A 26,900-nucleotide genomic window follows, 5' to 3' on the forward strand; every position below is an offset into this window, starting at 1 on the left:
ATCCTGAGTTAAGAAAGTAGTAACGTAACCAAAGTTAAGGCGAACAAACAAAATTTACAGTATAGATGCAAATTTATTACCTTTTTAATGTATGTATAATGTTTAATGACAGTGGAGACACAAACTGCGCATGTGCTACAGGTGCCCGCCTTCTTCACTGGGCAAAAATGGCGACACAACTTTGGGTGGGTATACTATGTGCCTTTCGTTGGATATCCACCTTATTGCTTACAAGTGTGTCGTCATTTTTCCCAAGTAAAGAAGGCGGCACCTGTGACACATGCGCAGTTTGTATCTCATAATTTCGACCTTTTTTATCTCACAATTATAACATTTTGTGTCATAATTTTGACTGTCTTATTTCATAATTATGACTTACCATTGGGTTGAAAAAATTGGAGCGTACCATTTGCTATCAATTAAATCTTCCCTCCACTAGAGGTCGCCGTGTAGCTGCTGTTGAAACTTTAACGCTGAAACGACACAAAACAGCGAGTTAACCGGCAGGTGTGTCCAAAAGCTATCATTAGTGTGTTTTATTCAGTGTTTTATTTTGCTCTTCAAGACGAAATATATGTCACATATACAGTGATGTACTTTGTTTAAATATCTTCAAAGTAGCTTTGGCGTTTATTCATTACGGTTATGGCCTAGGTTAGCTTACTCGTGAGCAACTTGGGGTACAGGCTTGAACATCAACAACAATAACTGTGTTGGTTTGAACTTAATTTGTTTAAAAGGTTGGGAAAAGAACAAGTGGCGTTTTTGGAGTGACTTTCTGACGTATGCTGCGTAAATCCTGCATAGCGCAGCACGCCCATAAATGAGAACACATGCAAATACGATAAGATAACAGTCACGGCTATGTGTGTGTGTGTAAACAACATCGATGCCGCGCCTCTTGTCTTTCTACAGGCTTACTGTTGGACACACACGTCTTCCAGGAGTCTGAAACGAGATGAGGACCTTGAACGCATCATGACATTATGACTGGAGGCCACCACGCCGTACGAAGATCACCATCATCGGGGTCCGACGACAAGTAGGAGCGGCCTCCTCATTTGCGCTCCGGAGATGGAGATGACCAAGCGCGCCATGCAAGTCAACTCCAAGGTGGACTGTGTGATCAACAGAAACGGCGGGGACACTGCTGAGGTGTCCGTGCCTGTGTCTCTTCCAGTGAAGAGGACGGCTCACATGGAAGGAGACGACCTGTATAGACTGCGGGGCAGAAAGTTCTTGTTGGAGGACAAAAAGCGGCTGTGCGCGCTGGCTTTGGGTGCAGCTCTGTTCGGAATACTGCTCATGATCATCCACACTGAGATGTGTCCCTTCCTCTATACACCGGTATGTGCATCTACTATTTATTATGTTCAAGTTCAACCAATAGTTTACTTATGAAAACATGCATAAATAAACATAGCAGACCATGTAAAAATGATCATGCCTATTAACATTGTTAAGAGTACTGTAAGTTAACAATGTTTACATATAAAATACCTGAGAAAAGTATATAAAAACCTACTGAAAAATACATGGTAGTTTACAGAATAGTTTAATGACAAAATCATCAAAACAAAACAAAGTCATGTCATCTTTTTTTATTAAAGACTAGTTAAGACTTAGTCTTTGAGCATCAACTAGACTAGAGCTGTCCTATCTGGTCTGACTGATGTGCACCCACGCCTCCCGTCTTTGAGCATCAACTAATGAAGCTGAGATAGGACTAGATTCAGACTAGAGCTGTCCTATCTAGTCTGACTGATGTGTGTCCCACCTAGTCTTTGAGCATGAACTGATGAAGCCCAGATAGGACTAGATTCAGACTAGAGCTGTCCTATCTAATCTGACTAATGTGTGTCCCACTTAGTCTTTGAACATCAACTAGACTAGAGATGTCCTACCTAGTCTGACTGGCGTGTGTTCCACCTAGCATTTCAGCATGAACTGATTAAGCCTAGATAGGACTGGATTCAGACTAGAGCTGTCCTATCTAGTCTCACTGGTGTGTGTCACACCTAGTCTTTTCAGCATGAACTAGACTAGGGCTGTCCTATCTAGTCTGAATGGTGTTTGTCACACCTAGTCTTTGAGCATGAACTGATGAAGCCCAGATAGGACTAGATTCAGACTAGAGCTGTCCTATCTAGTCTGACTGATGTGTGTCCCACTTAGTCTTTGAGCATCAACTAGACTAGAGATGTCCTATCTAGTCTGACTGGCGTGTGTTCCACCTAGCCTTTGAGCATGAACTGATTAAGCCTAGATAGGACTGGATTCAGACTAGAGCTGTCCTATCTAGTCTCACTGGTGTGTGTCACACCTAGTCTTTTCAGCATGAACTAGACTAGAGCTGTCCTATCTAGTCTGAATGGTGTTTGTCACACCTAGTCTTTTCAGCATGAACTAGACTAGAGCTGTCCTATCTAGTCTGAATGGTGTTTGTCACACCTAGTCTTTGAGCATGAACTGATGAAGCCCAGATAGAACTAGATTCAGACTAGAGCTGTCTTATCTAGTCTGACTGATGTGTGTCCCACTTAGTCTTTGAGCATCAACTAGACTAGAGATGTCCTATCTAGTCTGACTGGCGTGTGTTCCACCTAGCCTTTGAGCATGAACTGATTAAGCCTAGATAGGACTGGATTCAGACTAGAGCTGTCCTATCTAGTCTCACTGGTGTGTGTCACTCGCACCTAGTCTATTCAGCATGAACTAGACTAGAGATGTCCTATCTAGTCTGAATGGTGTTTGTCACACCTAGTCTTTTCAGCATGAACTAGACGAGAGCTGTCCTATCTAGTCTGAATGGTGTTTGTCACACCTAGTCTTTGAGCATGAACTGATGAAGCCCAGATAGGACTAGATTCAGACTAGAGCTGTCCTATCTAGTCTGACTGATGTGTGTCCCACTTAGTCTTTGAGCATCAACTAGACTAGAGATGTCCTATCTAGTCTGACTGGCGTGTGTTCCACCTAGCCTTTGAGCATGAACTGATTAAGCCTAGATAGGACTGGATTCAGACTAGAGCTGTCCTATCTAGTCTCACTGGTGTGTGTCACTCGCACCTAGTCTATTCAGCATGAACTAGACTAGAGATGTCCTATCTAGTCTGAATGGTGTTTGTCACACCTAGTCTTTTCAGCATGAACTAGACTAGAGCTGTCCTATCTAGTCTGAATGGTGTTTGTCACACCTAGTCTTTGAGCATGAACTGATGAAGCCCAGATAGAACTAGATTCAGACTAGAGCTGTCCTATCTAGTCTGACTGATGTGTGTCCCACTTAGTCTTTGAGCATCAACTAGACTAGAGATGTCCTATCTAGTCTGACTGGCGTGTGTTCCACCTAGCTTTTGAGCATGAACTGATTAAGCCTAGATAGGACTGGATTCAGACTAGAGCTGTCCTATCTAGTCTGACTAATGTGTGTCCCACTTAGTCTTTGAACATCAACTAGACTAGAGATGTCCTATCTAGTCTGACTGGCGTGTGTTCCACCTAGCCTTTGAGCATGAACTGATTAAGCCTAGATAGGACTGGATTCAGACTAGAGCTGTCCTATCTAGTCTCACTGGTGTGTGTCACACCTAGTCTTTTCAGCATGAACTAGACTAGAGCTGTCCTATCTAGTCTGAATGGTGTTTGTCACACCTAGTCTTTGAGCATGAACTGATGAAGCCCAGATAGAACTAGATTCAGACTAGAGCTGTCCTATCTAGTCTGACTGATGTGTGTCCCACTTAGTCTTTGAGCATCAACTAGACTAGAGATGTCCTATCTAGTCTGACTGGCGTGTGTTCCACCTAGCCTTTGAGCATGAACTGATTAAGCCTAGATAGGACTGGATTCAGACTAGAGCTGTCCTATCTAGTCTCACTGGTGTGTGTCACTCGCACCTAGTCTATTCAGCATGAACTAGACTAGAGATGTCCTATCTAGTCTGAATGGTGTTTGTCACACCTAGTCTTTTCAGCATGAACTATACGAGAGCTGTCCTATCTTTTTTTAGTTTTTTTTCCATTATTACTACTACAAGTAGTAACAATGGCTGGTGAATCATTTCTTTTTATATTTAGTTCCCAATAGTACTGTAATGGATGCAGAAAACCTCCCACTCTGTTTCTTGTCATAACAGCTTCCTCTCTAACTAGCAGACAGCATGAGCCCTGCGTCACCTGCGCAGGGTCTTTGATTAGCGAGTCCACTTCCAGACGCACAACGTCATGCCATTAACATGCAGATCTCGGAAGATAACAAAGGCAGGCTCCCTCATGGAACGATCTTCCCGTGCATGCAGGAACATTAGATCACCTTGATGTGAAGCTCATGCCAACTTATGAGTGATTGGATTGTAATACTGCATGCAATATATAACAATTGTCTGCATTGCGCTTTACATTACATGCATTGTTATGGTCTTGAGTGTGTCCCTCCCCAGTTATAAGCCTTTTAGCCATTCATAATCATTATACTAAGTAATGCATTGATTGCTTTTGTTTTTTTAAAACCACTTCAAATGCATTAATGCTGCAGGGAAGAGTGAGCAGAAGGCCTATTAAAGTTAATGGCAGCATACTAAAGTTATATTTTAAGCTCAACTCTAATGGTTATGCACGAAAATAGGGCTATTTTTGGACCATTTTTTCCACATTTTGCCTTTTTCCCCTGAAGCGAGATTATCCTCAGAATACTTAAGGTGAACTTTCCGCATCATTTAGTGTATAATGTGACTGTTTGCATGGGCGGTCTGGAAGTCAGTGTATGTTGTGTTTAGCTTGTTGGAGGGACTTGGAGGTATAATGTTTCATCTTAGGTGTGTTTTTGTTGAGATTCATATAAATCACATATATGAAACAAAGGTAATTACATAAACGGTTCTACGTATAATTCCCTAAATAAAAAACTGTACTGCATTGGACCGCAGTAGGGTGTAATTTGCTGTATGTCAGCATTCAATACACCAGATGCATGTAACTTTGTTTGGCGTGCATTTATTTATTACATTACTAACCAACCAGACAAGAACCTTTGCATTGGATTTTCATTACGTTTTCCTCTCCCATTGCCCGGGATGGGCCGACCTTCTGATTTTGATGTCTCATCTCGAGACTGTGAGAAACAATCTGTGTGAAGGTTAACCCAAAATGAAGCTCACCGGGCTCGAAATGACTATTTCCAACAGGAAAACATTACAACAACACTTTTAGAAAGCTGGCAGGAAACATGCTGTTGATCTCTAAGTTGGATGGAATGTGGTGAAATGTTCAGCCTCTTGTGGAGTCTTTCTAATTAAGAACCCTGACGGAATACAGACACCGTGTGCATGTGCTATGGCAGAAACAGGAGGAAAAAGGCATGGGATGCCAATGGCCGTCACCGTAACACCCAAATGCTCAAGTTTCCTCAATGTTGAATGATTGTAATGACCTATATTTAACTGTAAATTGCATTTAAGTACACTTCACATCAGAACTTCCACTGACGGTAATGAGAGAAGAAGGTGGTATGGAGTCTTATATGTATGTGTGTATATTTAAGCTCTGGATGGAAGTTATACACTCATGGTAAATACATCAGTAATGGTAATGGTTTTATTTATAACATGCAGCAGGTTACAACTGAATGCATCACATAATCAGTTCACAGTTCCACATGTCCAAAAGGAGTAGGAAGAAGCAAAGCTTATTAAATCCTACCCCTCCATCTGGTACTTTTACAATCAGTAACTGTTACATTTGTTCACTTCCTGCTTTCCTAATATAGTTTAAGGTTTTAAAAATGTTAATTTTAATTTTAATTTTAATTTTAATTTTAATTTTAATTTTAATTTTAATTTTAATTTTAATTTTAATTTTAATTTTAATTTTAATTTTAATTTTAATTTTAATTTTAATTTTAATTTTAATTTTAATTTTAATTTTAATTTTAATTTTAATTTTAATTTGTTCGATTCTCCGCTTGTGTGGAGTTTGCATGCGTGGGTTTTTGAAATTAATTGGCGACTCCAAATTGTCCATAGGTATGAATGTGAGTGTGAATGGTTGTTTGTCTATATGTGCACTCACGCAAAGTCAGCTGGCATAGGCTCCAGCATACCCCTGTTACCCAAGTGAGGATAAGCAGCATAGAAAATAAATGGATGGATAATATTATATTGGTTTGACATGACTTGAGAGAAATCAGATCTTTGCTGTCTTTTCACAAGGCTGTTTCTTTTCTTCTTCCCAGGGTTCAACCATTGCCTTATTCATCAACTGTTCCATCAGTCTGTCTACTGGGTGTCTCCTCATCTTAATCATAGCGTTCCATTATAAGGACATCAGGGTGAGTTTGCTGGATTTCACTCTGTGTCTGATACTTTGGATTCCTTCTCAACGCTGGTTTGATTTCTGTACATCGCCATAGCAACTTGCTTTCACAAGGATTGTTAAATGTCTCGGTCCACAGAGGGTAGTCTCAACACCAATTATCTTTTTTTTTTTTTTTTTTTAAACCATATTTATATATATTTAAGCAACCCCGTGGTGAAAAGACTTAGGCACATTGTTTGGAGCTTCAACATTTTTCCAGTCCACATTGTGTGCGAACTCAATACACAAAGTTAATTGCTTGAAATTAAACAGAATAAACACTCTCTCATCACTCTAATGTTCACAGCATGCATGTCCAATTATGCGCTTTACAAAAGAAAAACCGCAGAAGGTCGTACGCCCTGAACTATACTGCATGACAGTGTTTTGAAAATGTGCTTAGAAGGGATAGGTGCAATATAAGGGGGGGAGGGGGGGTCCTTGCACATGCAAAAAAGAGATAAGGACAAGCGGGACAAACAGTAAGAGTGTTAAACATGTGTAGCTTACCATGCCACAATGTATATTCACAATATTCATGATTACCGGACAATATTATTATGGGAAATCTTCAATTTCTTATTTTATGTAATGGTGTTGACTCCTTGGAGTTGGATTGACTTGAATTTCTCACACAGCTCCTCGCACTATACAAAAAAGCAAACTCCGTTGGGAGTAATGCATTATGGGTAGTAGGTATAATGGCTGCTGTTTGTTATTTTATGATTACTAGCCAATGTACATTTTGAGTGTTAAGGTGCTGCGTGATGTTTAGCGATTATCATGAGTTCACTTATAGCTTGTTATTCATTCATTCATTCATCTTCTACCGCTTTTCCTCACGAGGGTCGCCGGGGGGATGCTGGAGCCTATCCCAGCTGTCTTCGGGACGAGAGGCAGGGTACACCATGGACTGGTCGCCAGCCAATCACATGGCACATATAGACAAACAACCATTCACACTCACATTCATACCTATGGACAATTTGGAGTGGCCAATTAACCTAGCATGTTTTTGGAATGTGTGAGGAAACCGGAGTACCCGGAGAAAACCCGCGCATGCACGGGGAGAACATGCAAACTCCACACAGAGATGGCCGAGGGTAGAATTGAACCCTGGTCTCCTAGCTGTGAGGTCTGCACGCTAACCACTCAATTAATCTTTTACTCTGTTTTTTACTCAACTCTATTTTTATTTCTTTTTTCTCTACTGTAAAGCGTATTTGAGTACTCTGAAAGCGCTATACAAATAAAATGTATTATTATTATTATGGGATGGCGGTTGTGTGGTTAGCGTGCAGACCTCACAGCTAGGAGACCAGGGTTCAATTCCACCTTCGGCCATCTCTGTGTGGAGTTTGCATGTTCTCCCCGTGCATGTGTGGGTTTTCTCCGGGTACTCCGGTTTCCTCCCACATTCCAAAAACATGCTAGGTTAATTAGCGACTCCAAATTGTCCATAGGTATGAATGTGAGTGTGAATGGTTGTTTGTCTATATGTGCCCTGTGATTGGCTGCCCACCAGTCCAGGGTGTACCTCGCCTCTCGCCCAAAGACAGCTGGGATAGGCTCCAGCACCCCTTGCGACCCTCGTGGGGAAAAGCGGTAGAAAATGAATAAATATTATTATTATTATTATAAGATTGCTCGATTAAAAAAAATGTCTCATGGGCACGAGATTTGGGACGATAATATAGATGAAAATGAACTTGATCAATTTCCTGCCCTCATATATGTGCATGCATATCTGTTTTCATTGTCTCTCGCGTCCAAACAAACAAGAGGATTCAGTCTGTGCATTGGTTTCTGCACCTTGCCGCCATTTTTTTAGCCATACAGTCCCTGTGGATGGTGGTGATATATTGCAATATATTATCTTTGTCAAAAATTTTCATTTTTTTCTGTCCCTAACAGCTCTTCCAATAATTTCTCCATGTCTTTCAGCTTTTCATCACAGACCACAACCAGGTGGACTGGCGCATTGCCATGACCAGCCACAGGATCTTTGTCATCACGCTTGAGCTATTGGTCTGTGCTATCCATCCCGTCGGCACCTACTGGGAAGTGTGCCTTCACTGCAACTCCTCTTCCTCATCTCCACTGTGTGATTCTGACCATAAGAGTAAGACTTTGGTGGATTTGGAGCTGCTTCTGTCAGTGCTGATGTTCCTGCGCTTGTACCTGGTGCACAGAGCCGTGTTACTGCACAGCAAAGTGCTGCTGAGCGCCTCCTATAGGAGCATCGGATCGCTCAACAATATCAACTTTACCTTTCGCTTCGTACTCAAGGTACTGATGAACAAGTACCCTGCACGCACCCTGCTCGTCTTCATCCTCTTCTTCTGGCTCACAGCATCCTGGATGCTGACACTATGTGAGAGGTATGGAACACACGTTTTGCAGCCGTAACCCACGGTAACATGAAGGTCAACGTTACTTTCTTTTCGCCACTCGCTCTGCTTCCCGGGCAAACACAGCCTCATTTATGTCTTAAAGGGGAACTGCCGGTTTTCGGGGAATTTTGGCCATCATCCACAATCCTTACATGAAACATGAACACATATTTCTTTCCCTTTTCTGTGCATTAAAACACGAGACAAGTTAATTTCAGCAAGCTTACAATGCTGTCATTGGGATACACCTATTTCGAATATGAAGCATCGTTTGAAGTACACTGATGATAAGATGTACTAGTTGCAGTATCTTGCTGTATTTTGATGATTTAAAACACTACTGAAACTTCTTTCGGTATGAATGTGAGTGTGAATGGTTGTTTGTCTATATGTGCCCTCGTCCGAAGACAGCTGGGATAGGCTCCAGCAACTCCGCGACCCTCGTGAGGATAAGCGGTAGAAAATGAATGAATGAATGAATAACGTGAGATACTGTTGGGTCCATAACTCTCTACACTCTAAGTTTCACAAAGTTTGAACGGCACTCATGCACCTCTTGAGAGTTCAGGTTTTTCAGCTTTTTTTCTAGTATTTCAGCCGTTGTTGGGAATTAAGCTACTTTTAAAGTTACCTAAAGTCAGGAACGGACTACTTCTCTCCGCCTCTCACCCGAAGACAGCTGGGATAGGCTCCAGCACCCATGAATGCATGAATGAATGAATTTTGGTTGACATTGACAGACTTTGGTGTTGTTATACGTAGTATGTACCATTTTCTTCTAGTGTCCAGCTCCACACATGCACAAACCCTCCTGTGATGCTTTGTTTAACATTCCTCTTTAAACCTTGATGGTCTATTTGACTTGTCACACTTTTTTGATCAGCTCTCATTCTTGAGCCAATTTTTCTTTGACGTGTTTGAGGCCTTACTGGAGGGTTGATCATTTCAATTTGTTCAAAATAAATGAAATAAGATTTAATTTACTTTGACAAGACGAGTAAACTGTTTGTAATCGGTTGTGATGAGAACACTTTCTGTTGAAGTTCCACCAAGTTTGCATTGCAACCATGAACCATGCAGTAAATACAGAAGATGGAAAAATCCACTGTAATTTGTCAACTGTTGCTTTTTCCGTCATCCCGTGCAGGCAGACGCAAGGGTCCACCGATCACATGGAAACAGCCTTGTGGCTCATCGCCATCACCTTCCTCACGGTGGGCTACGGCGACGTGGCGCCCCATACTCGTTGTGGCAAGTCGGTGTGTCTCTTCACTGGAGTCATGGTAACTTTCTTTCATACAAAGATGAAGGATTAAGTTCAGAGATGCCTTATCTGAGTTTCACTTGTGCTGAACGATGTTTCTTTTGTGGCCAACCAGCTTGATAAGAAGCACATACAGGATGTTCCGTCGTGTGTAAAATGTTGACGTCATCAAGATCTGTTTTGCTGTGCTGGCACACGGAGAAAAGAGCAGCATACCTAATGTGTTAATAACATGGAGGAGACTGAGTGATGTTCTAACGTTCTAATGTATTGCTTGTTGCCCAGAAAGCTTGGAGCAGGTGCAGGAGTCTCATTACGAGTTACAGGAAATAACAGTGCTGTTAGGCAATCCATGTTGCCATCTTCATTGTATTCTTGAGGGAACATATTTGTAGTGGTACCAGGCCTTAAAATTAACAAGAAATTGAAGAAACAAGGCCGTTTTTAATTTATTTTATTGTATTTATTCATCTGGCACACATTTTTTTCAAAATTAATTCAAGGAACATTTCTGTGTGGACAGGGATTAAAAGAGATCGTAAGTGTTGTCGCTGTTGCTGTTGAGAGAACTAACATAAGTATGTGTATAAATGCGCCGGGAAAATACATTTCGGCAAGATACTGCAACAATTACATGTTATCATGACTGTATGTGTTAATGCACAGTGTGTACTGTATATCAAACAATGCAACGTTGTTAGAGGTTTTTTTAGAGGGCTTCATAATTGAAATAGTTGTATCTCAATGGCAGCATTTTAAGCTAGCTGAAATTAACTAAATTAACTGTGTTATAATTAGGGATTTTTAAGTTATTGACTTTTTTGTCGAAAATCGATATGCAAATATTTAACATCAGTCGGGAAAAAATCCGAGACTGATATCAATTTTTATGCTAATATCTGTTTGATAATTATTGGTACCGTAAAACGGGGTTATAAGGGACGGACAAATCATTCAAAAATTGTCCCTTATAACCCCATTTTCCGGTATGTTTTAATTTAATTCATTTTATATAATTAATTTATATAATATAATTATCGGACATCCCTAGTTATAATGCACAGAAAAGGGAAAGAAATATGTGTTCATGTTTCACATAAGAATTGTGGATGATGGGCAAAATTCCCCAAAAAGTGCAGTTCCCCAGTGTTCATAGTATTCTTCCGGGAACATATTTGTAGTGGTACCAGCCATTAAAATGAACAAGAAATTGAAGAAACAAGGCCATTTTTATTTCTATTTTTTATTGTATTTATTAATCCGACACACTTTTTTTTGCAAAATAAATTCTAGGAGTATTTCAGTGTGCACAGGGATTAAAAGAGCGTCTCAGGGCGGTGGCATAACATAAAACAAATAGAGTATAAGGTCAACATTGAGTAAGGAGTGACCTCCACTGTGTTATGATGTGTTGTGGGAATGGTTCTGGCTGAGACACCTCAGTAGCACAGTGGAAAACAATCTTTTCTATGCCTCCATCTCCCCTTGCTTATTATAAGCTTCTCCCCTTATAAGGCAAAGCTTTCCATCCCATCCATTTTTAGGTGCTTTTATTGCCATTGGCAGCACCACAACAAGAGGGGTGCGCCAACCTGTGCCCACCACTAAAGATAAATGTCTTTTTCCCAGTGGAGCGTTGGTGGGAGCCAGTGTGACTGGAGCACTGATTACACCTGCGAGATGGAGGAAAGTGCTGAGTCAGCGCTTAAGGAATGTTACATCATGACTCATTCCCTTGGGCTTGACAACTGTTGGTGACTGAAAGACAAAATAAAAGCTTGTAGTGTACTAATATATACAAAGAAAAGTATTTTGACACCTGATCTCTTACACCTTCAGGAAGGGAGGGATCGACCGATGTGTTTTTTTTTCGGGCTGATACCGATTTTTTTCCATTACCGATTTTGCTTGGGCCGATATTTGTGGCCGATACTGCTTTTACTCCATCAATTTACATGAAAAAATGACACTAGCCACGTATACATGGACCTAAATAATCCAATTCCATTCGGGTTATTTGCTCAAACTGAAAGAATGTAACCTTTGTATACACCTCATTCCGAAAAAAAAGTGCCAATCCGAATGAATATATAATCGGAATCACAGGGGTGGAATATTCCTTTCCCCAATCCGATTGAGGTATCTTGTACCCGCTCAAACGGAAAGTTTTCAGACTGCGTTCTTTCTTCTTCTGTTGTTTATTGGCGGTTGGCAAGCAGCTTTCGTGTGCATTAGCGCCATCTGTGGAACAGAATCTAAACCCTTCTATACGCCATTCACAAGTCCAGTTTTATTAAAAAAGAAAATACATATCTATATAAAACATGTGCCGAGCTTAATTATAAAATATTAGCAAGATTGAACTTTATCTTTTCCTGTTCCCGGGTGCGTTCTTTCAGCGAATGCTGAGATATGACGTAACACGCAGCTCCAGACGTTCTTCAGTTTTAAAAATGGAGGCGAGTAATCGGCACTGGACTGCTGCGGAAAGTTTGTTTTTGATTCAAACTAAATTTCAAGACTGGACGAAGGAAAAACTGGCAATACGGAGTTATTCCAACAAGTGAAAGAAAAACTGGAGGAAGTCGGTATCACGTGATGTTGGTGTTTACGCTTTACTGGGCATGCCCCATTGACTATTCTGGTTGATTATAGCGGCGCATGTAGACACGCCATTGGAATATTCCTTTCCATGTATACCATTGCTTTCGGAAAGGTCATTCGGAAAGATTCCATTCGGAATGAGAAAAACTCCTCATGTAAACGTGGCTAATGATAACAAATATTACAGGTCTCAAGTTTCTTGTTTCTTGTTGTCACACCATGACTTCAACTGTTATGCCTTGTGGTCACCCAGTGAAATGTGATGGACCGTGTATGGTGTCAAAAGCAAGTTAGTTCCTCTTAGTTGACCCTTGAGAGCCACAATATTCTCAAGCACGTATATTGCATGCAGTAGGCGTTCTTGTTTCCTATTTCAACTAGTAAGTTTAACTGTGAGCGGCTAATTAAATGTAGAAAACATTCATTCATTTTCTACTGCTTTTTCCTCATGAGGGTCGCGGGGTGTGCTGGAGCCTATCCCAGCTGTCTTTGGGCGAGAGGCAGGGTACACCCTGGACTGGTGGCCAGCCAATCACAGGGCACATATAGACAAACAACCATTCACACTCGCATTCATACAATTTGGAGTCGCTAATTAACCTAGCATGTTTTTGGAATGTGGGAGGAAACCGGAGTACCCGGAGAAAACCCACGCATGCACGGGGAGAACATGCAAACTCCACACAGACATGACCGAGGGTGGAATTGAACCCTGGTCTCCTTGCTGTGAGGTCTGCGCGCTAACCACTCGACTGCCGTGCCGCCCTTGTAGAAAACATATCCTTGTTATATACACCATTTGGGGCGGGGTTCCGCGACTGCGTGTAGCAGGGTCCTGCGGCAACACAAAGCTTCCCGGCGGATGCCTGTTTGTAAATCATGCCGCGGAAAAATACATCTGCGAACCCACAAGTGTATCGGCCGATACCGATTCAAGTAAAGAACGCAAATATCGGCTCGATATATCGGTCGATTCTTAGTTTTGACTTGGAAATACAAGATATCGGATATTGGATATCGCATCCAAGCACGTCTTTATGGATTTTCACTGGGAACGGAAAAGGGCATTTCCCTGTTCTGTTCCCTCGAAGAAAGTATTTTATTATCTCGAAGAAATATATATAATAAGATGCCGAGAAGTGTGAATGGTTGTTTGTCTATATGTGCCCTGTGATTGACTGGCGACCAGTCCAGGGTGTACCCCGCCTCTCGCCCCGAAGACAGCTGGGATAGGCTCCAGCACCCCCCGTGACCCTCGTGAGGAAAAGCGGTAGAAAATGAATGAAGATGCCGAAAATGCTTGACTTGGAATCCAAAACATTTCCTTCATGCTGGATCTTACTTTTTCCTTTCTTTTTCTGATGCAGTCTGAAGAGAAAAAAGGTAAAAAAAAAATTTTGTTATTGTTTGTCGTGGTCATGGGTTCCAGCAGTGCGTCCTACGGTGTGTGTATGTTTGTGTTTCTGTCTGTGTGTGTGTGTGTGTGTGTATTTTTGTTTTGTGGTCCATCTTAATCTTCTCCATCATTCTGTCGTCTGATGCCCAGCAATAGCAGCAAACTATTCTCAGAGGAAACCTGCACTATTATAGTAGTGGCAAACAGCCTTGTGTTTAACTGCGGAACCCTCTGTGTAAATACAAGGTTATGATTTATTGGACAAAACCATAAGAGGTATGAATAGGAGCATCAGTTCTGTGTCGCCGGGTCACTCCGCTGTATGTATTTGTTGAGGATACAGGCGGGGTATGTTACTAATGGACAAAATTTGTGTTTCAGGGTGTAGCCTGCACTGCCATGCTGGTCGCCGTGGTAACCAAGAAGCTGGCATTGAATAAAGGAGAGAAGCATGTGCACTTTTTTATGCTGGACATCCAGATTTCCAAAGGGGTAGGTGTTGTTTTAACACATGTGTTCGTCAAAAAAAAAAAAATGCAGTTAGTACCAAAAAACAAATCCCATAAAATTTTGTGATAACCTAGGATTTATTGATGTTTATTTTTGTTCCTTTTTTTTGGCCATCCATTCAAATAAAATCAACGAATTACCTAAAAATGTCATCCAATACTTCTCTACAAGAGAGGAGAAATATGATCTGAGGGAAGAACTACATTATAATAAATAATAATAAAATATTATTAAATATTAAATATTAAATATTAAATATTAAATATTAAATATTAAATATTAAATATTAAATATTAAATATTAAATATTAAATATTAAATATTAAATATTAAATATTAAATATTTTATTATTATTTATTGTTAATTTATTTAATACAATAAAAACAAAAAAAAGAAACTATATTAGGAAAGCAGGAAGTGAACAAATGTAACAGTTACTGATTGTAAAAGTACCAGATGGAGGGGTAGGATTTAATAAGCTTTGCTTCCTTCTACTCCTTTTGGACATGTGGAACTGTGAGCTGATTATGGGATGCATTCAATTGTAATCTGATGCATGTTCAAATGAAATAAAACCATTACCATTACTAATATCTATGTTGTAAACACTTCAAAACCAGTCCTTTTCCATTGTTCCCAATATTTCTTTCAACCATATAGTGGAAGAAGAGGATGGAAGCTTGACTAATTTCCACGTGTCATGTGCCGTGTTTTGTTTTGTATTTATTTTTAGCCCCCCCGCCAACCTCTTTACAGCCTTTTCAAGGCGTCAAACAGGGGAAATCATCGTTTGTCCGGAAAGCAGCTTGTGTCAGTTCAGGACGGTAGCGATGGGCAGGAAACTGCTAGTGCATGAATGCTTTTCTGTGTACGTGTGTGCGGGCATGTGTGTGTTTATGTAATTGTAGAGCTACTGTTGTGAAGACAAAGATGATGACAAATTTCACTGCGGGGGCTTCTGTTATACACATTAGTGTGTTGCACGTCCGCGTACACTGAAGAGGGTAAAGCCAGGCGGGAATGTAGTTTGGGTGAATTTCTAGGAAATGAATGTTGGCAAACATTCAGTGTCTGCTTGCCCATAGGAAGGAGGAAGGTGTTTGATAAATAAACTCTTCCAAAGAAACAGTGTCCTCAAGCCAATATGATCGCTTTAAAGAAATTGTGCTTCTAGAATCTTAGTTCTGATTTATAATTTATAATTTATGATTTGATTTATAATTGACCTGGACGTGATAAGGGAATGTCTTTATTAATAAAATAATTTTATTATAGGTAGTTCGAGCATAGAAAACCTGTTTACGACCTGAATACTGTTTTTAACCTTATTAGAGCCCTCTAGACATGAACTAACACCCCTATAGTCACCTTTACACCGGTATTATCCAGTGTAGTAGGCATAATAGGACTAAATAAATCATTTGAAATATAAACGGGCCTGCACGGTGATCGAGTGGTTAGCACACAGGCCTCACAGCTAAGATACCCGAGTTCAATTCCACCCTAAGCCATCTCTGTGTGGAATTCTCCTGTGCATGTGTGGGTTTTACTTCGGTTTCCTCCCACATTCCAAAAACATGCTAGGTTAATTGCCGGTTAATTGCCTCTCGCCCGAAGACAGCTGGGATAGTCTCCAGCACCCCCGCGACCCTCATGAGGATAAGCGGTAGAAAATGAATGAATGAATGAATATTTTTGTAGTTAGAGCTTAGAAAACCTGTTTACGACCTGAATACTGTTTTTAACCTTATTAGAGCCCTCTCGACATGAACTAACACCCCTATAGTCACCTTTACACCGGTATTATCCAGTGTAGTAGGCATAATAGGACTAAATAAGCCATTTGAGATACAAACGAGGCTGCACGGCGGTCGAGTGGTTAGCGCGCAGACCTCAGAGCTCGGAGACCTGAGTTCAATTCCACCCTCAGCTATTTCTTTGTGGAGTTTGCATGTTCTCGCCGCACATGCGTGGGTTTTTTCCGGGTACTCCGGTTTCCTCCCACATTCCAAAAACATGCCAGGTTAATTGGCGACTCCAAATTGTCCATAGGTATGAATGTGAGTGTGAATGGTTGTTTGTCTATATGTGCCCTGTGATTGGCTGGCCACCAGCCAACCAGGTTCAATTCTTTCCATTTGAGCAAATAAACTGAATGCAATTGGAATATTTCAGTCCATGTATACGTGGCTCTTGGTGCTTGATTGCAAAATATCTTGAGGAGGCTGTCGGAGAAGCAAACATACTCTGCTGAACTACCCAGCATGCTTTGCGGGTATTTGGAAACAACAGGTTTTAACTTACATTTTATGTTTAGCACTTAGTTGTCATTTGTCACCTACGTAGTAGTAGTTATATGATGTGTTTTTGTTTTGTTGCACCGTGAGCAAGTATGTCATTCTGTTGACCTAATTAATGATGACCAAAACACAACAATTAGTGGTTTGGTCCGCAGTGATGTCAGTAATGTGTGTGATGCCTAAAGCATCATAATAATAGTCTTCATGGATGGTAGTTTACATTTTTAAATGAAGGATACATTGAACAGAAAAATAGTTATCATTTAATTGGGTTATCGATTAATCATCGGTCCATTGATCAATTATTGCAGCTCTAGAAAAGAGCTATAGAAATGAAATTACCTTGACCGGACTTGAATGGACTTGATTTACACGCAGTGCCTGATGACGGTACATGCGCTGCTTTGGAGGATACAACCATTTCCTCTCCTCCAGTGGCTGCATCCTGTCACAAGGTGCATCTTTACACATTGCTCACTGCGTGTTTTGGTCTGAGTGTGTGTGTGTGTGTGTGTGTGTGCATCCTTCGGAGGTGCGGTTTAAGAGCGCAGATTTACCCTGATGGGAACAAGGGAAGACACCTGGATGTGAACGTTCTATTAATAACCCTCGCAGTGGGGCCGGCGTGACATCACAGGGCTGCTACAGTGATTTGGGCAGGAAGACAAACACACATGAATAGAATCAAAGAGAAACGGGCAAAATGTGATGCAAGCGCTGGCAACATTGCTTCAGCTGGAGATGGATGGCACTATTTTATATATAATACAGAGAGAAATTGGGTAATGTACATTTTCTGGAGGCTCCAGCACCCCCGCGACCCTAGTGAGGATAAGCGGTAGAGAATGAATGAATGAAAAATTGCAGGCTGTATGGCGGATGAGTGGTTAACACACAGGCCTCACAGCTAGGAGACCCGGGTTCAATTCCACCCTCGGCCATCTCTGTGTTCTCCCTGTGCATGCGTGGGTTTTCTCCGGGTACTCCGGTTTCCTCCCACATTCCAAAAACATGCTAGGTTAATTGGCGACTCCAAATTGTCCATAGGTATGAATGTGAGTGTGAATGGTTGTTTGTCTATATGTGCCCTGTGATTGGCTGGCCACCAGTCCAGGGTGTACCCCGCCTCTCGCTCGAAGACAGCTGGGATAGGCTCCAGCAACCCCGCAACCCTCGTGAGGACTAGCGGTAGAAAATGAATGAATGTTTTTATGAACCTGAATACCCGATCCGCTGCACGGCCTCACAGCTCGGAGACCCGAGTTCAATTCCACCCTCTGGCATCTCTGTGTGGAGTTTGCATGTTGTCCCCGTGCATGCGTGGTTTTTCTCCTCCCACATTCCAAAAACACGCTAGGTTAATTGGCGACTCCAAATTGTCCATAGGTATGAATCTGAGTGTGAATGGTTGTTTGTCTATATCAGGGGTGGGCAAACTATGACCCGGGGGCCACATTCGGCCCGCCAAGTGTTTAAATACGGCCCGCCAGTTCTTTCCAACGTATTTGAATGAGTTAAACACCAACCTGTCAATCAGTCAATCGTTCATGTTTTTGCAGTGTGTCAATGGCGGCACAAACAAAAAGCGTGATTACGTCCATAGAAATACAAATGCAACCGACCAGTGCAAAATACTATTGAAATATTCATTGACAAACACACATTAATGTTACCAAACAGTCCATATGATACATTTCCTATACTAATCAGTAATAAATATCAACATCCTCTTATTGCCCCACTTATTGTGCAGATCCGCCATGCTGCTGCTAATGTGCTGCGTGAGTGCTGGCTGCTACACCGAGCCAACTTGACAAAGGGAAGCCGTGGAGAACACCGTCGACACCAGCGATGTCTCCTGGAGGCCATCAGAGTGTATGTAACAGCCTCATTGTACTTCATGGCTCATTAACATAGCGTAGCTTAGATGTATATGCTATACATCACCTACTCTGAAGGCATTAAAAAGACTCAGAACAGATCTTGTTCCAGGAGGAACGGCTTGGCCAAAGATGGGGTGATCAGCACCGATGAAATACCTCTACTACCCAATTATCAGTATGGAAAGGTTATAAAGCCATTTCTAAAGCTTTGGGACTCCAGCAAACCACAGTGAGAGCCACTATCCACAAATAACAAAAACATAGAACACTACTTCTACTCCCTGTACAACCCAATTATCAGTATGGAAAAGGTTATAAGGCCATTTCTAAAGCTTTAGGACTCCAGCAAACCACAGTGAGAGCCACTATCCACAAATAATGAAAACATGGAACACTACCTCTACTCCCTGTACTACCCAATTATCAGATATGGAAAAGGTTATAAAGCAATTTCTAACGCTTTGGGACTCCAGCAAACCACAGTGAGAGCCACTATGCACAAATAACGAAAACATGGAACACTACCTCTACTCCCTGTACTACCCAATTATCAGATATGGAAAAGGTTATAAAGCCATTTCTAAAGCTTTGGGACTCCAGCAAACCACAGTGAGAGCCACTATCCACAAATAACAAAACATGGAACACTACTTCTACTCCCTGTACTACCCAATTATCAGTATGGAAATGGTTATGAAGCCATTTCTAAAGCTTTGGGACTCCAGTAAACCACAGTGAGAGCCACTATCCACAAATAACAAAAACATAGAACACTACTTCTACTCCCTGTACTACCCAATTATCAGTATGGAAAAGGTTCTAAGGCCATTTCTAAAGCTTTAGGACTCCAGCAAACCACAGTGAGAGCCACTATCCACAAATAACAAAAACATAGAACACTACTTCTACTCCCTGTACAACCCAATTATCAGTATGGAAAAGGTTCTAAGGCCATTTCTAAAGCTTTAGGACTCCAGCAAACCACAGTGAGAGCCACTATCCACAAATAACGAAAACATGGAACACTACCTCTACTCCCTGTACTACCCAATTATCAGATATGGAAAAGGTTATAAAGCCATTTCTAAAGCTTTGGGACTCCAGCAAACCACAGTGAGAGCCACTGTCCACAAATAACAAAACATGGAACACTACTTCTACTCCCTGTACAACCCAATTATCAGTATGGAAATGGTTATGAAGCCATTTCTAAAGCTTTGGGACTCCAGTAAACCACAGTGAGAGCCACTATCCACAAATAATGAAAACATGGAACACTAGTGAACCTTCCCAGGAGAAAAACAAAATGACCCCAAGGGCACCTAGTCCAAGTCCTGACCTGAATCCTATGCTGTGGCCTGACCTTAAAAAGGCGCTTCATGCTGGAAAAGCCACCAATGTATCTGAATGACAACAATTCTGCAAAGTTGAGCATCATTCACGACACCGTGATCAATTCCACATTCATTTGTTCCCAACAGATTTCGTCACCTGCGCCTCAAACAGAGAAAACTGCGGGATTACGTCAGCGAGATGGTGGACCTGCCAAAGGTAAACTGTTGTTTCTTCATTTCATCACTAAGACTAACTAACGCCTGATCAAATCCTTCCAGGACCGATGTTACTACTCACTCATTGCAGCTTTGTTCAGTATTAAATAAATCTAGAAGCTGCATTTAGCAATTAATTCATTCTTAACCTGGGGTTACACCCTGCACTGGAGGCCAGCCAATCACAGGGCACATATAGACAAACAACCATTCACACTCACATTCATACCTATGGACAATTTGGAGTCGCTAATTAACCTAGCATGTTTTTGGAATGTGGGAGGAAACCGGAGTACCCGGAGAAAACCCACGCATGCACGGGGAGAACATGCAAACTCCACACAGAGATAGCCGACGGTGAAATTGAACTATGGACTCCTAGCTGTGAGGCCTGCATGCTAACCACTCGCTCACCGTTCAGCTGTAGTAGGATTCTTTATTTATAAATGAAATATTTTCATAGGGCTGGACGGTGGAGAAGTGGTTAGCACACAGACCTCACAACTAGGAGACCAGCGTTCAATTCCACATTCGGCCATCTCTGTGTGGAGTTTGCATGTTTTTGTCCGGGTACTCCGGTTTCCTCCCACATTCCAAAAACATGCTAGGTTAATTAGCGACTCCAAATTGTCCATAGGTATGAATGTGAGTGTGAATGGTTGTTTGTCTATATGTGCCCTGTGATTGGCTGGCCACCAGTCCAGGGTGTACCCCGCTGGGATCAGCTCCAGCATCCCCAGCGTGAGGATAAGCGGTATAGAAAACGAATCAAATAATTTCAAATAAATCTCCATTTTCTTTTTAACTTTCTCATGCACTCCAAATCATTATTAAAGTTGAAGAAGTTGTTTCATAGCATGGGGTTTTAAATTTTGTAAACGACAGTCTTTCACCAATTATGACTTGCTTCCAAATAATCCACTGTCTATATGTGCCCTGTGATTGGCTGGCCACCAGTCCAGGGTGTACCCCGCCTCTCGCCCGAAGAAAGCTGGGATAGGCTCCAGCACCCCCTGTAACCCTTGTGAGGAAAAGCGGTAGAAAATAAATGAATCTTTTCATAGTTCGAACCTTGTTTACGATCTTTTACATGCACAGTAAAAAGTTTTTAACATTATTAGAGCACTCTATACATGAAATAACACCCCTATAGTCACATTTACGCTTATAATACCCAGAAAATTAGAGAGTAAAGCCGAGAAATTCAAACCATAAAATGGCAAGAGATGAGTGTACTTGAGAGTAGTACTAGACAGTACAAGAGCAGTTATTTCAGACGTGTGTACCATACTGGACCAGATGCAGATGATCATGTGTGACCTCAGCGCCAATTGGAATAACTCCTATCGGGAGCTGGAGCAGCGTATCCTCTCCATGGAGCAGAAGCTTGAGGAGCTGAGTCGCTGCTTCCAACAGACCTCGGAGCTGCTGTCTCAGGTCTTACGTCACCGCAACCCGGAGATCAGGTAAACAAAGCTCACCCCCCCGTGGTTGAGGCTGTGCAGATCAGCGCAGGAGCATCAACGTCATGTTTTCTCTGCAGGTGACACCTCCATTCTCCACGCTTCACAAAGTACCTGTGGCGCTTTCGTACATCGATATCTACAAGCGGTGAGCTACTACGTCAAGATGCTGCCACCATTTGGAGAACCGGGTTCCTAGGAGCTCATGGTGGGCGTCCAGCACCAATCATGATTGTGCAATCAGACAAAATGAGCTTGTGGAAGGACCAAAGTACAACAACTCATGGACAGCTTTTTCATATACACTGTCAAGCTTCAGGGCTTGTACTTTTAGCCATTATTTAAACACTTTTCCTCCACTAGTGCCTTATTCCTGGGGAATAAGATGTTTTATTTGAAGCTTCTTGCAATATTTCCTCCATATAAGTAACCTTGCTAGTTTCATGAAAGCTTTATAGTAGCTTATTTTCAAAAGTATGAATCAATCCTTCTAGCAAACCCACAAAAAGAGGACAGAAAACATCTCTAACGTAAAGCCAAAATTATGGGATTCAGGAAGTTTGGACAACTGGTTTTGCAAGCTGGCCGCATCTCAGTGACCCAACAGCTCCATCTAGTGGAAATCCAAGGAATTAAAATAACTTATTGTAATAAAAAAAATCATGATACACAGGTGCAGCTAACTACTAGAATATGTATATATCTAAAAGCTGGCCGCATCTCAGTGACCCAACAGCGCCATCTAGTGGAAATCCAACGAATTAAAATAACATTGTAATAAAAAAAAACATGATATACAGGTGCAGCTAACAAATAGAATATCTTATCTTAAAGCTGGCCGCATCTCAGTAACCCAACAGCGCCATCTAATGGAAATCCAAAGAATTAAAATAACTCACATTGTAATAAAATCAGGATATATTATCATTCATGATATACAGGTGCAGCTAATAAATAGAATATCTTTTGAATAGTAATTTATTTCAGTAATTCAATTAAAATTTGTGTGTCATATTTCAAAAAATTACTTTTTAATCATGTTAATTATAATATAATTATAATCAATATATAAAAAAAAATTAGGAATCTCAAATTCAGGAAATTTGGACAACTGGTTGCAAGCTGGCCGCATCTCAGTGACCCAACAGCGCCATCTAGTGGAAATCCAAGGAATTAAAATAACTCACATTGTAATAAAATCAGGATATATCATCATTCATGATATACAGGTGCAGCTAATAAATAGAATATCTTTTGAATAGTAATTTATTTCAGTAATTCAATTAAAATTTGTGCACTTCTTAATCATGTTAATTATAATATAATTATAATCAATATATTAAAAAAAATTAGGAATCTCAAATTCAGGAAATTTGGACAACTGGTTGCAAGCTGGCCGCATCTCAGTGACACAACAGCTCCATCTAGTGGAAATGTAAGTAATTAAAATAACTCGCATTGTAATAAAATCAGGATATATCATCATTCATGATATACAGGTGCAGCTAATAAATAGAATATATTTTGAATAGTAATTTATTTCAGTAGTTCAATTAAAAATTATGTGACATAATTAAAAAATGCACTTCTTAATCATGTTGATTATAATATAATCATAATTATAATCAATATATTAAAAAAAATAGGAATCTCAAATTCAGGAAGTTTGGACAACTGGTTGCAAGCTGGCCGCATCTCAGTGACCCAACAGCGCCATCTAGTGGAAATCCAAGTAATTAAAATAACCCACATTGTAATAAAATCAGTATATATCATCATTCATGATACACAGGTGCAGCTAACAAATAGAATATATTTTGAATAGTAATTTATTTCAGTAATTCAAGTAAAATTTGTGTGACATATTTCAAAAATGCACTTCTTAATCATGTTGATTATAATATAATCATAATTGTAATAATTATAATAAAATATAATTATAATATATATTATATATATATATAATATAATCAATTATAATCAAAATATTTTTAAAAAATTAGGTATATTAAATGTGAAAAATTGTCAAACTGCTCAGCAAATGTAGAAACAACTTTAATTTGGATCAAACTCCTGAACTCAAGTAACTTTTGCACAATATTCCAATTTCTTGAGATGCGCTTGTTTGAACAGGTTATCTCACAAGCCAAAAAAAAAAAAAAAAAAAAAATACAAAAAATTGCCAGACATCAGTGATACCTCATTGGAAAATAAGCACTTTGTAAGAAAACTGTACAAACTCTTTCTCCAAAAGGACAAACTGGAACCTTGTTGTGCTTTAAAAACGTAATACTGACACACAAAAAAAAAGGTGACATTTCTTGTATTCTTATATGTTGTGAAAAAAACTTGGAACTTTGGAAGCCTGTTTACTGTTGTATCTTTTGCACTTGAATAAAAACCTGTGCTGAACATTATTGGATGTAAAAGCTATGTGCGTTAACTTAGTAGTACTTGAACACAACAGTGGCAACGAAATAACTTTTGGTTTGTCATTTCCCCCTTTTTGTTTTCAAATATCTACTTTTCACGTTGTTTACAAGTTGATGCCAAATGTAAGCGGAGGGCCTATAAAAGAGTCGTCCACAGCCGCATTCAAACGGCATTCTGCACTTTGTTCGATGTTTGTTCTTCCATGTTTTGCCCTTTAAGTGTTTGGCTAAGTGTTTGGCTCCGGTGAAAGTGTTTCCGCAGTTGACGCAGATGTAGCTCTTAGCTTCAGCGTGCTGCACGCAATGCCGTAGGAGGTACAAGCGGTGCTTGAACGCCCGGCCGCATTGACACCGATGCGATCGGAGGCCACGGTGGAGGTAGCGGTGGCTGATGGCGAGGGAGGGCTGCCTCAGTATGGTGCCGCATTGCCTGCACGGGTGAGGCGCCTTGGAGCGCCAGCCTTTGTTCATACGCTGCGTTAACGCCAACTCCTGGCTGTGGTTCTCGAACACGGCTAGAATACCAGGGTCCGATTGGGTTCCACTTTCTTGTCCTGATGTCACATGAGAAGCGGTGGAAGCGTTTGTCTGCCCCCCGACGGAGATCTTACCGTTAATGACATGCTTGATCACACGAGGGTTGCTGTTTAAGACCACAGAAGACTCGGCGCTACTAGCGACCACTCTGGGGACATTCGGCACCGCTTTTTTCTCAGTCAGCCCCGACGGGTTGGTAATGATGCACAACTTGGTGCTGACCACCGACGTGTGCGCTCTGGTGACGTGATTTAGTAAACTCTTTTCATTAACGAAGAAAGATTTGCATATAGCGCAGGCTTTGGGCATGGACTCGGAACAAAAGTAGATCCAACGCGAGCTGCATCCCCCGGGACACGGGTGTTGATGCCGGGAATCCCTGTGAGTGAACACCCGCCCACAGCTGTCACAGGAGCATAGAGGGATGTAGTGTTCCGTGAGAGATGACTCGTTGGGAAAAAGCGCATTACAGCGCGAACACGTATATTTGACTCTCACGCCGCTACAGTGAAGCAGATGCAACTTCATGGACCTGAAGGGCCCACGGCCACAGTCTTTACACATAGAGAGCTCGTTACTCTGCAGGGTGGGTTTGGTTATACTGGGAGATGCACTGTCGGTGGCGTCGTCGCAGGAATCTGTTGAACTCGAGTCTGATTCCGCGTCGTTGAGGTAACTGTCAGTGGTTTCAGCCAAAGCGGCGCCGTTGTTATTGTCCTCATTCTCAGATGCGGTGCTCGTCGACTCATCTGAGCTGACTTCATCCGACTCGATGGGCTTTCCCAAATCCCAGGCGTCCAGAGTGTATTCCACGCTGTGTCCGGATGTCTCCGGCCTCTCCGCCGGCTGCATGTCTGACTTGTCTGAGTTTGAGCTTGAGCTTAAACAATACGACTCTGCATGCTTGTTCAACTCCCATACACTTCTAAACACATTAGAGCACTTTTTAACACGCAGGCGGCAAGTGCACGTTGTCCAAGTGGGAGGACAGCGACGTCAGATGTTGGAAAGTCAGATGTTGGAAAGCTGTGATGTTGTGGCTCGCGTAGTCGGACATTAAGTTGTTCAAGCTGTGGAACTGTTTGCCGCACTCCCAATATTTGGCTTTGCAATCATCGGGATCCTCCTCGGGCATCGCTGATCCAGTCCTCAGACATTTCCAACTCTGGGATGATCTAAAAAAACACAAATAATATCGTTATTAATCCAATCATAAGGGAAAAGTCATATTATATTTGGGATCAAAGTACAGTTAAAGGACAATTAATATGATTTTCTATGGGAATATATATTTCTGTAATGAAATCCAAATTGCAAATCTTTACATTTTCCACTTATACATCAGAATAGTAGGCATACACTTATTAAAAATAAAGTTATTCAACACAAAAATTATAAAGGTAATTGGGTCATTTTAGGTGTACTGTGAAGCGCTAAACTCAAATCTGCCACTAGAGGGCGGTCGTCCACATGTGTTGTGCTTACACGCTACGGATCGCCATAAAAGCGTTTGTGTGCCAGAATATTCAGCTCTGTTGTATAAATCACCGTACACAAACTATATCAAATTAACTTAAACAATAATTAAAACCGCGTAGCAGATTGACATCTTGCTCATTCTGCATCTTTGCAGGAAGCCCTTTTTTTCGGGAGTACACCTTTGCATTTGAGCTATCAACATGGACAACTAGCAACAATCAAAACTTCATCGTTACGGTCCCCTTTCGACAAATACTGAGTGATTAATTATTAGTAGTGAAACAAGACGAAACGCTGCAGCAGACAGCTAAGTGTCTGTTTAGTGCAGGTTGTTTCATTATTGAACATAATGCATCTGACAATTAGCCAACAAACTATTAACTTGTAGCTGGTAATTTACGACTAGGAATTAAACAGCTTCTATATACGTTTTGTGCCTGAACAGAGCGGGAATCTGGTGCACCTCGCTCGTTAAAGAAAGGTCCCATTATTAAAGAAAAGCCCTTACATTGAAACATTTGTGGACACCGTGATGTTGATGATGGCGTCCTCATCGTAGTCTTTCAAACCGGAAGAATAGCGCATACATTTCCCAAAATGCACCGTACGGGTATTATTTTCAGAAATTAATCAGGCGTTTAATTTTAATTATTTAACAAAATCTATGCATTTAAAATAACAAAATCATATGTCTTTACTTCAATATGAAGTGAATGTTAAATAATAAAAAAAAACT

General features: G+C 41.1%; 2 protein-coding genes across 5 annotated transcripts; one reads left to right on the forward strand and one right to left on the reverse strand.

Annotated features, from left to right (window-relative positions):
• Positions 1-124: 124 nt before the first annotated feature.
• On the forward strand, positions 125-22,055 carry kcnn4 (potassium intermediate/small conductance calcium-activated channel, subfamily N, member 4). Of its 4 annotated transcripts, none has more exons than XM_078798092.1 (10): positions 125-185; positions 916-1,347; positions 6,232-6,327; positions 8,298-8,734; positions 9,894-10,029; positions 14,392-14,502; positions 18,574-18,695; positions 20,185-20,254; positions 21,553-21,719; positions 21,797-22,055. In XM_078798092.1, the coding sequence occupies exons 2-10, from the start codon at positions 1,075-1,077 to the stop codon at positions 21,798-21,800; spliced, it is 1,416 nt and encodes a 471-aa protein (XP_078654218.1). In that variant the 5' UTR covers positions 125-185; positions 916-1,074; the 3' UTR covers positions 21,801-22,055. The 4 variants fall into 4 exon arrangements, with proteins under 4 accessions (XP_078654218.1, XP_057941178.2, XP_078654217.1 ...); XM_058085195.2 differs by lacking the exon at positions 125-185 and adding an exon at positions 448-507; XM_078798093.1 differs by lacking the exon at positions 125-185 and adding an exon at positions 571-740.
• A 1,698-nt stretch (positions 22,056-23,753) lies between these two features.
• LOC131137348 (uncharacterized) lies at positions 23,754-26,781 on the reverse strand. Its single transcript, XM_058085198.2, has 2 exons — positions 26,673-26,781; positions 23,754-25,860 (listed from the first exon to the last, which is right to left on the reverse strand). Exon 2 carries the CDS (start codon positions 25,535-25,537, stop codon positions 24,209-24,211), a length of 1,329 nt encoding a protein of 442 aa, XP_057941181.2. The 5' UTR covers positions 25,538-25,860; positions 26,673-26,781; the 3' UTR covers positions 23,754-24,208.
• Positions 26,782-26,900: the final 119 nt, after the last annotated feature.

Source organism: Doryrhamphus excisus, linkage group LG17, assembly GCF_037039965.1.
Source record: "Doryrhamphus excisus strain RoL-2023G ecotype Guam linkage group LG17, RoL_Dexc_Guam_v1.1, whole genome shotgun sequence".
NCBI classification, from domain to species: Eukaryota; Metazoa; Chordata; class Actinopteri; order Syngnathiformes; family Syngnathidae; genus Doryrhamphus; species Doryrhamphus excisus.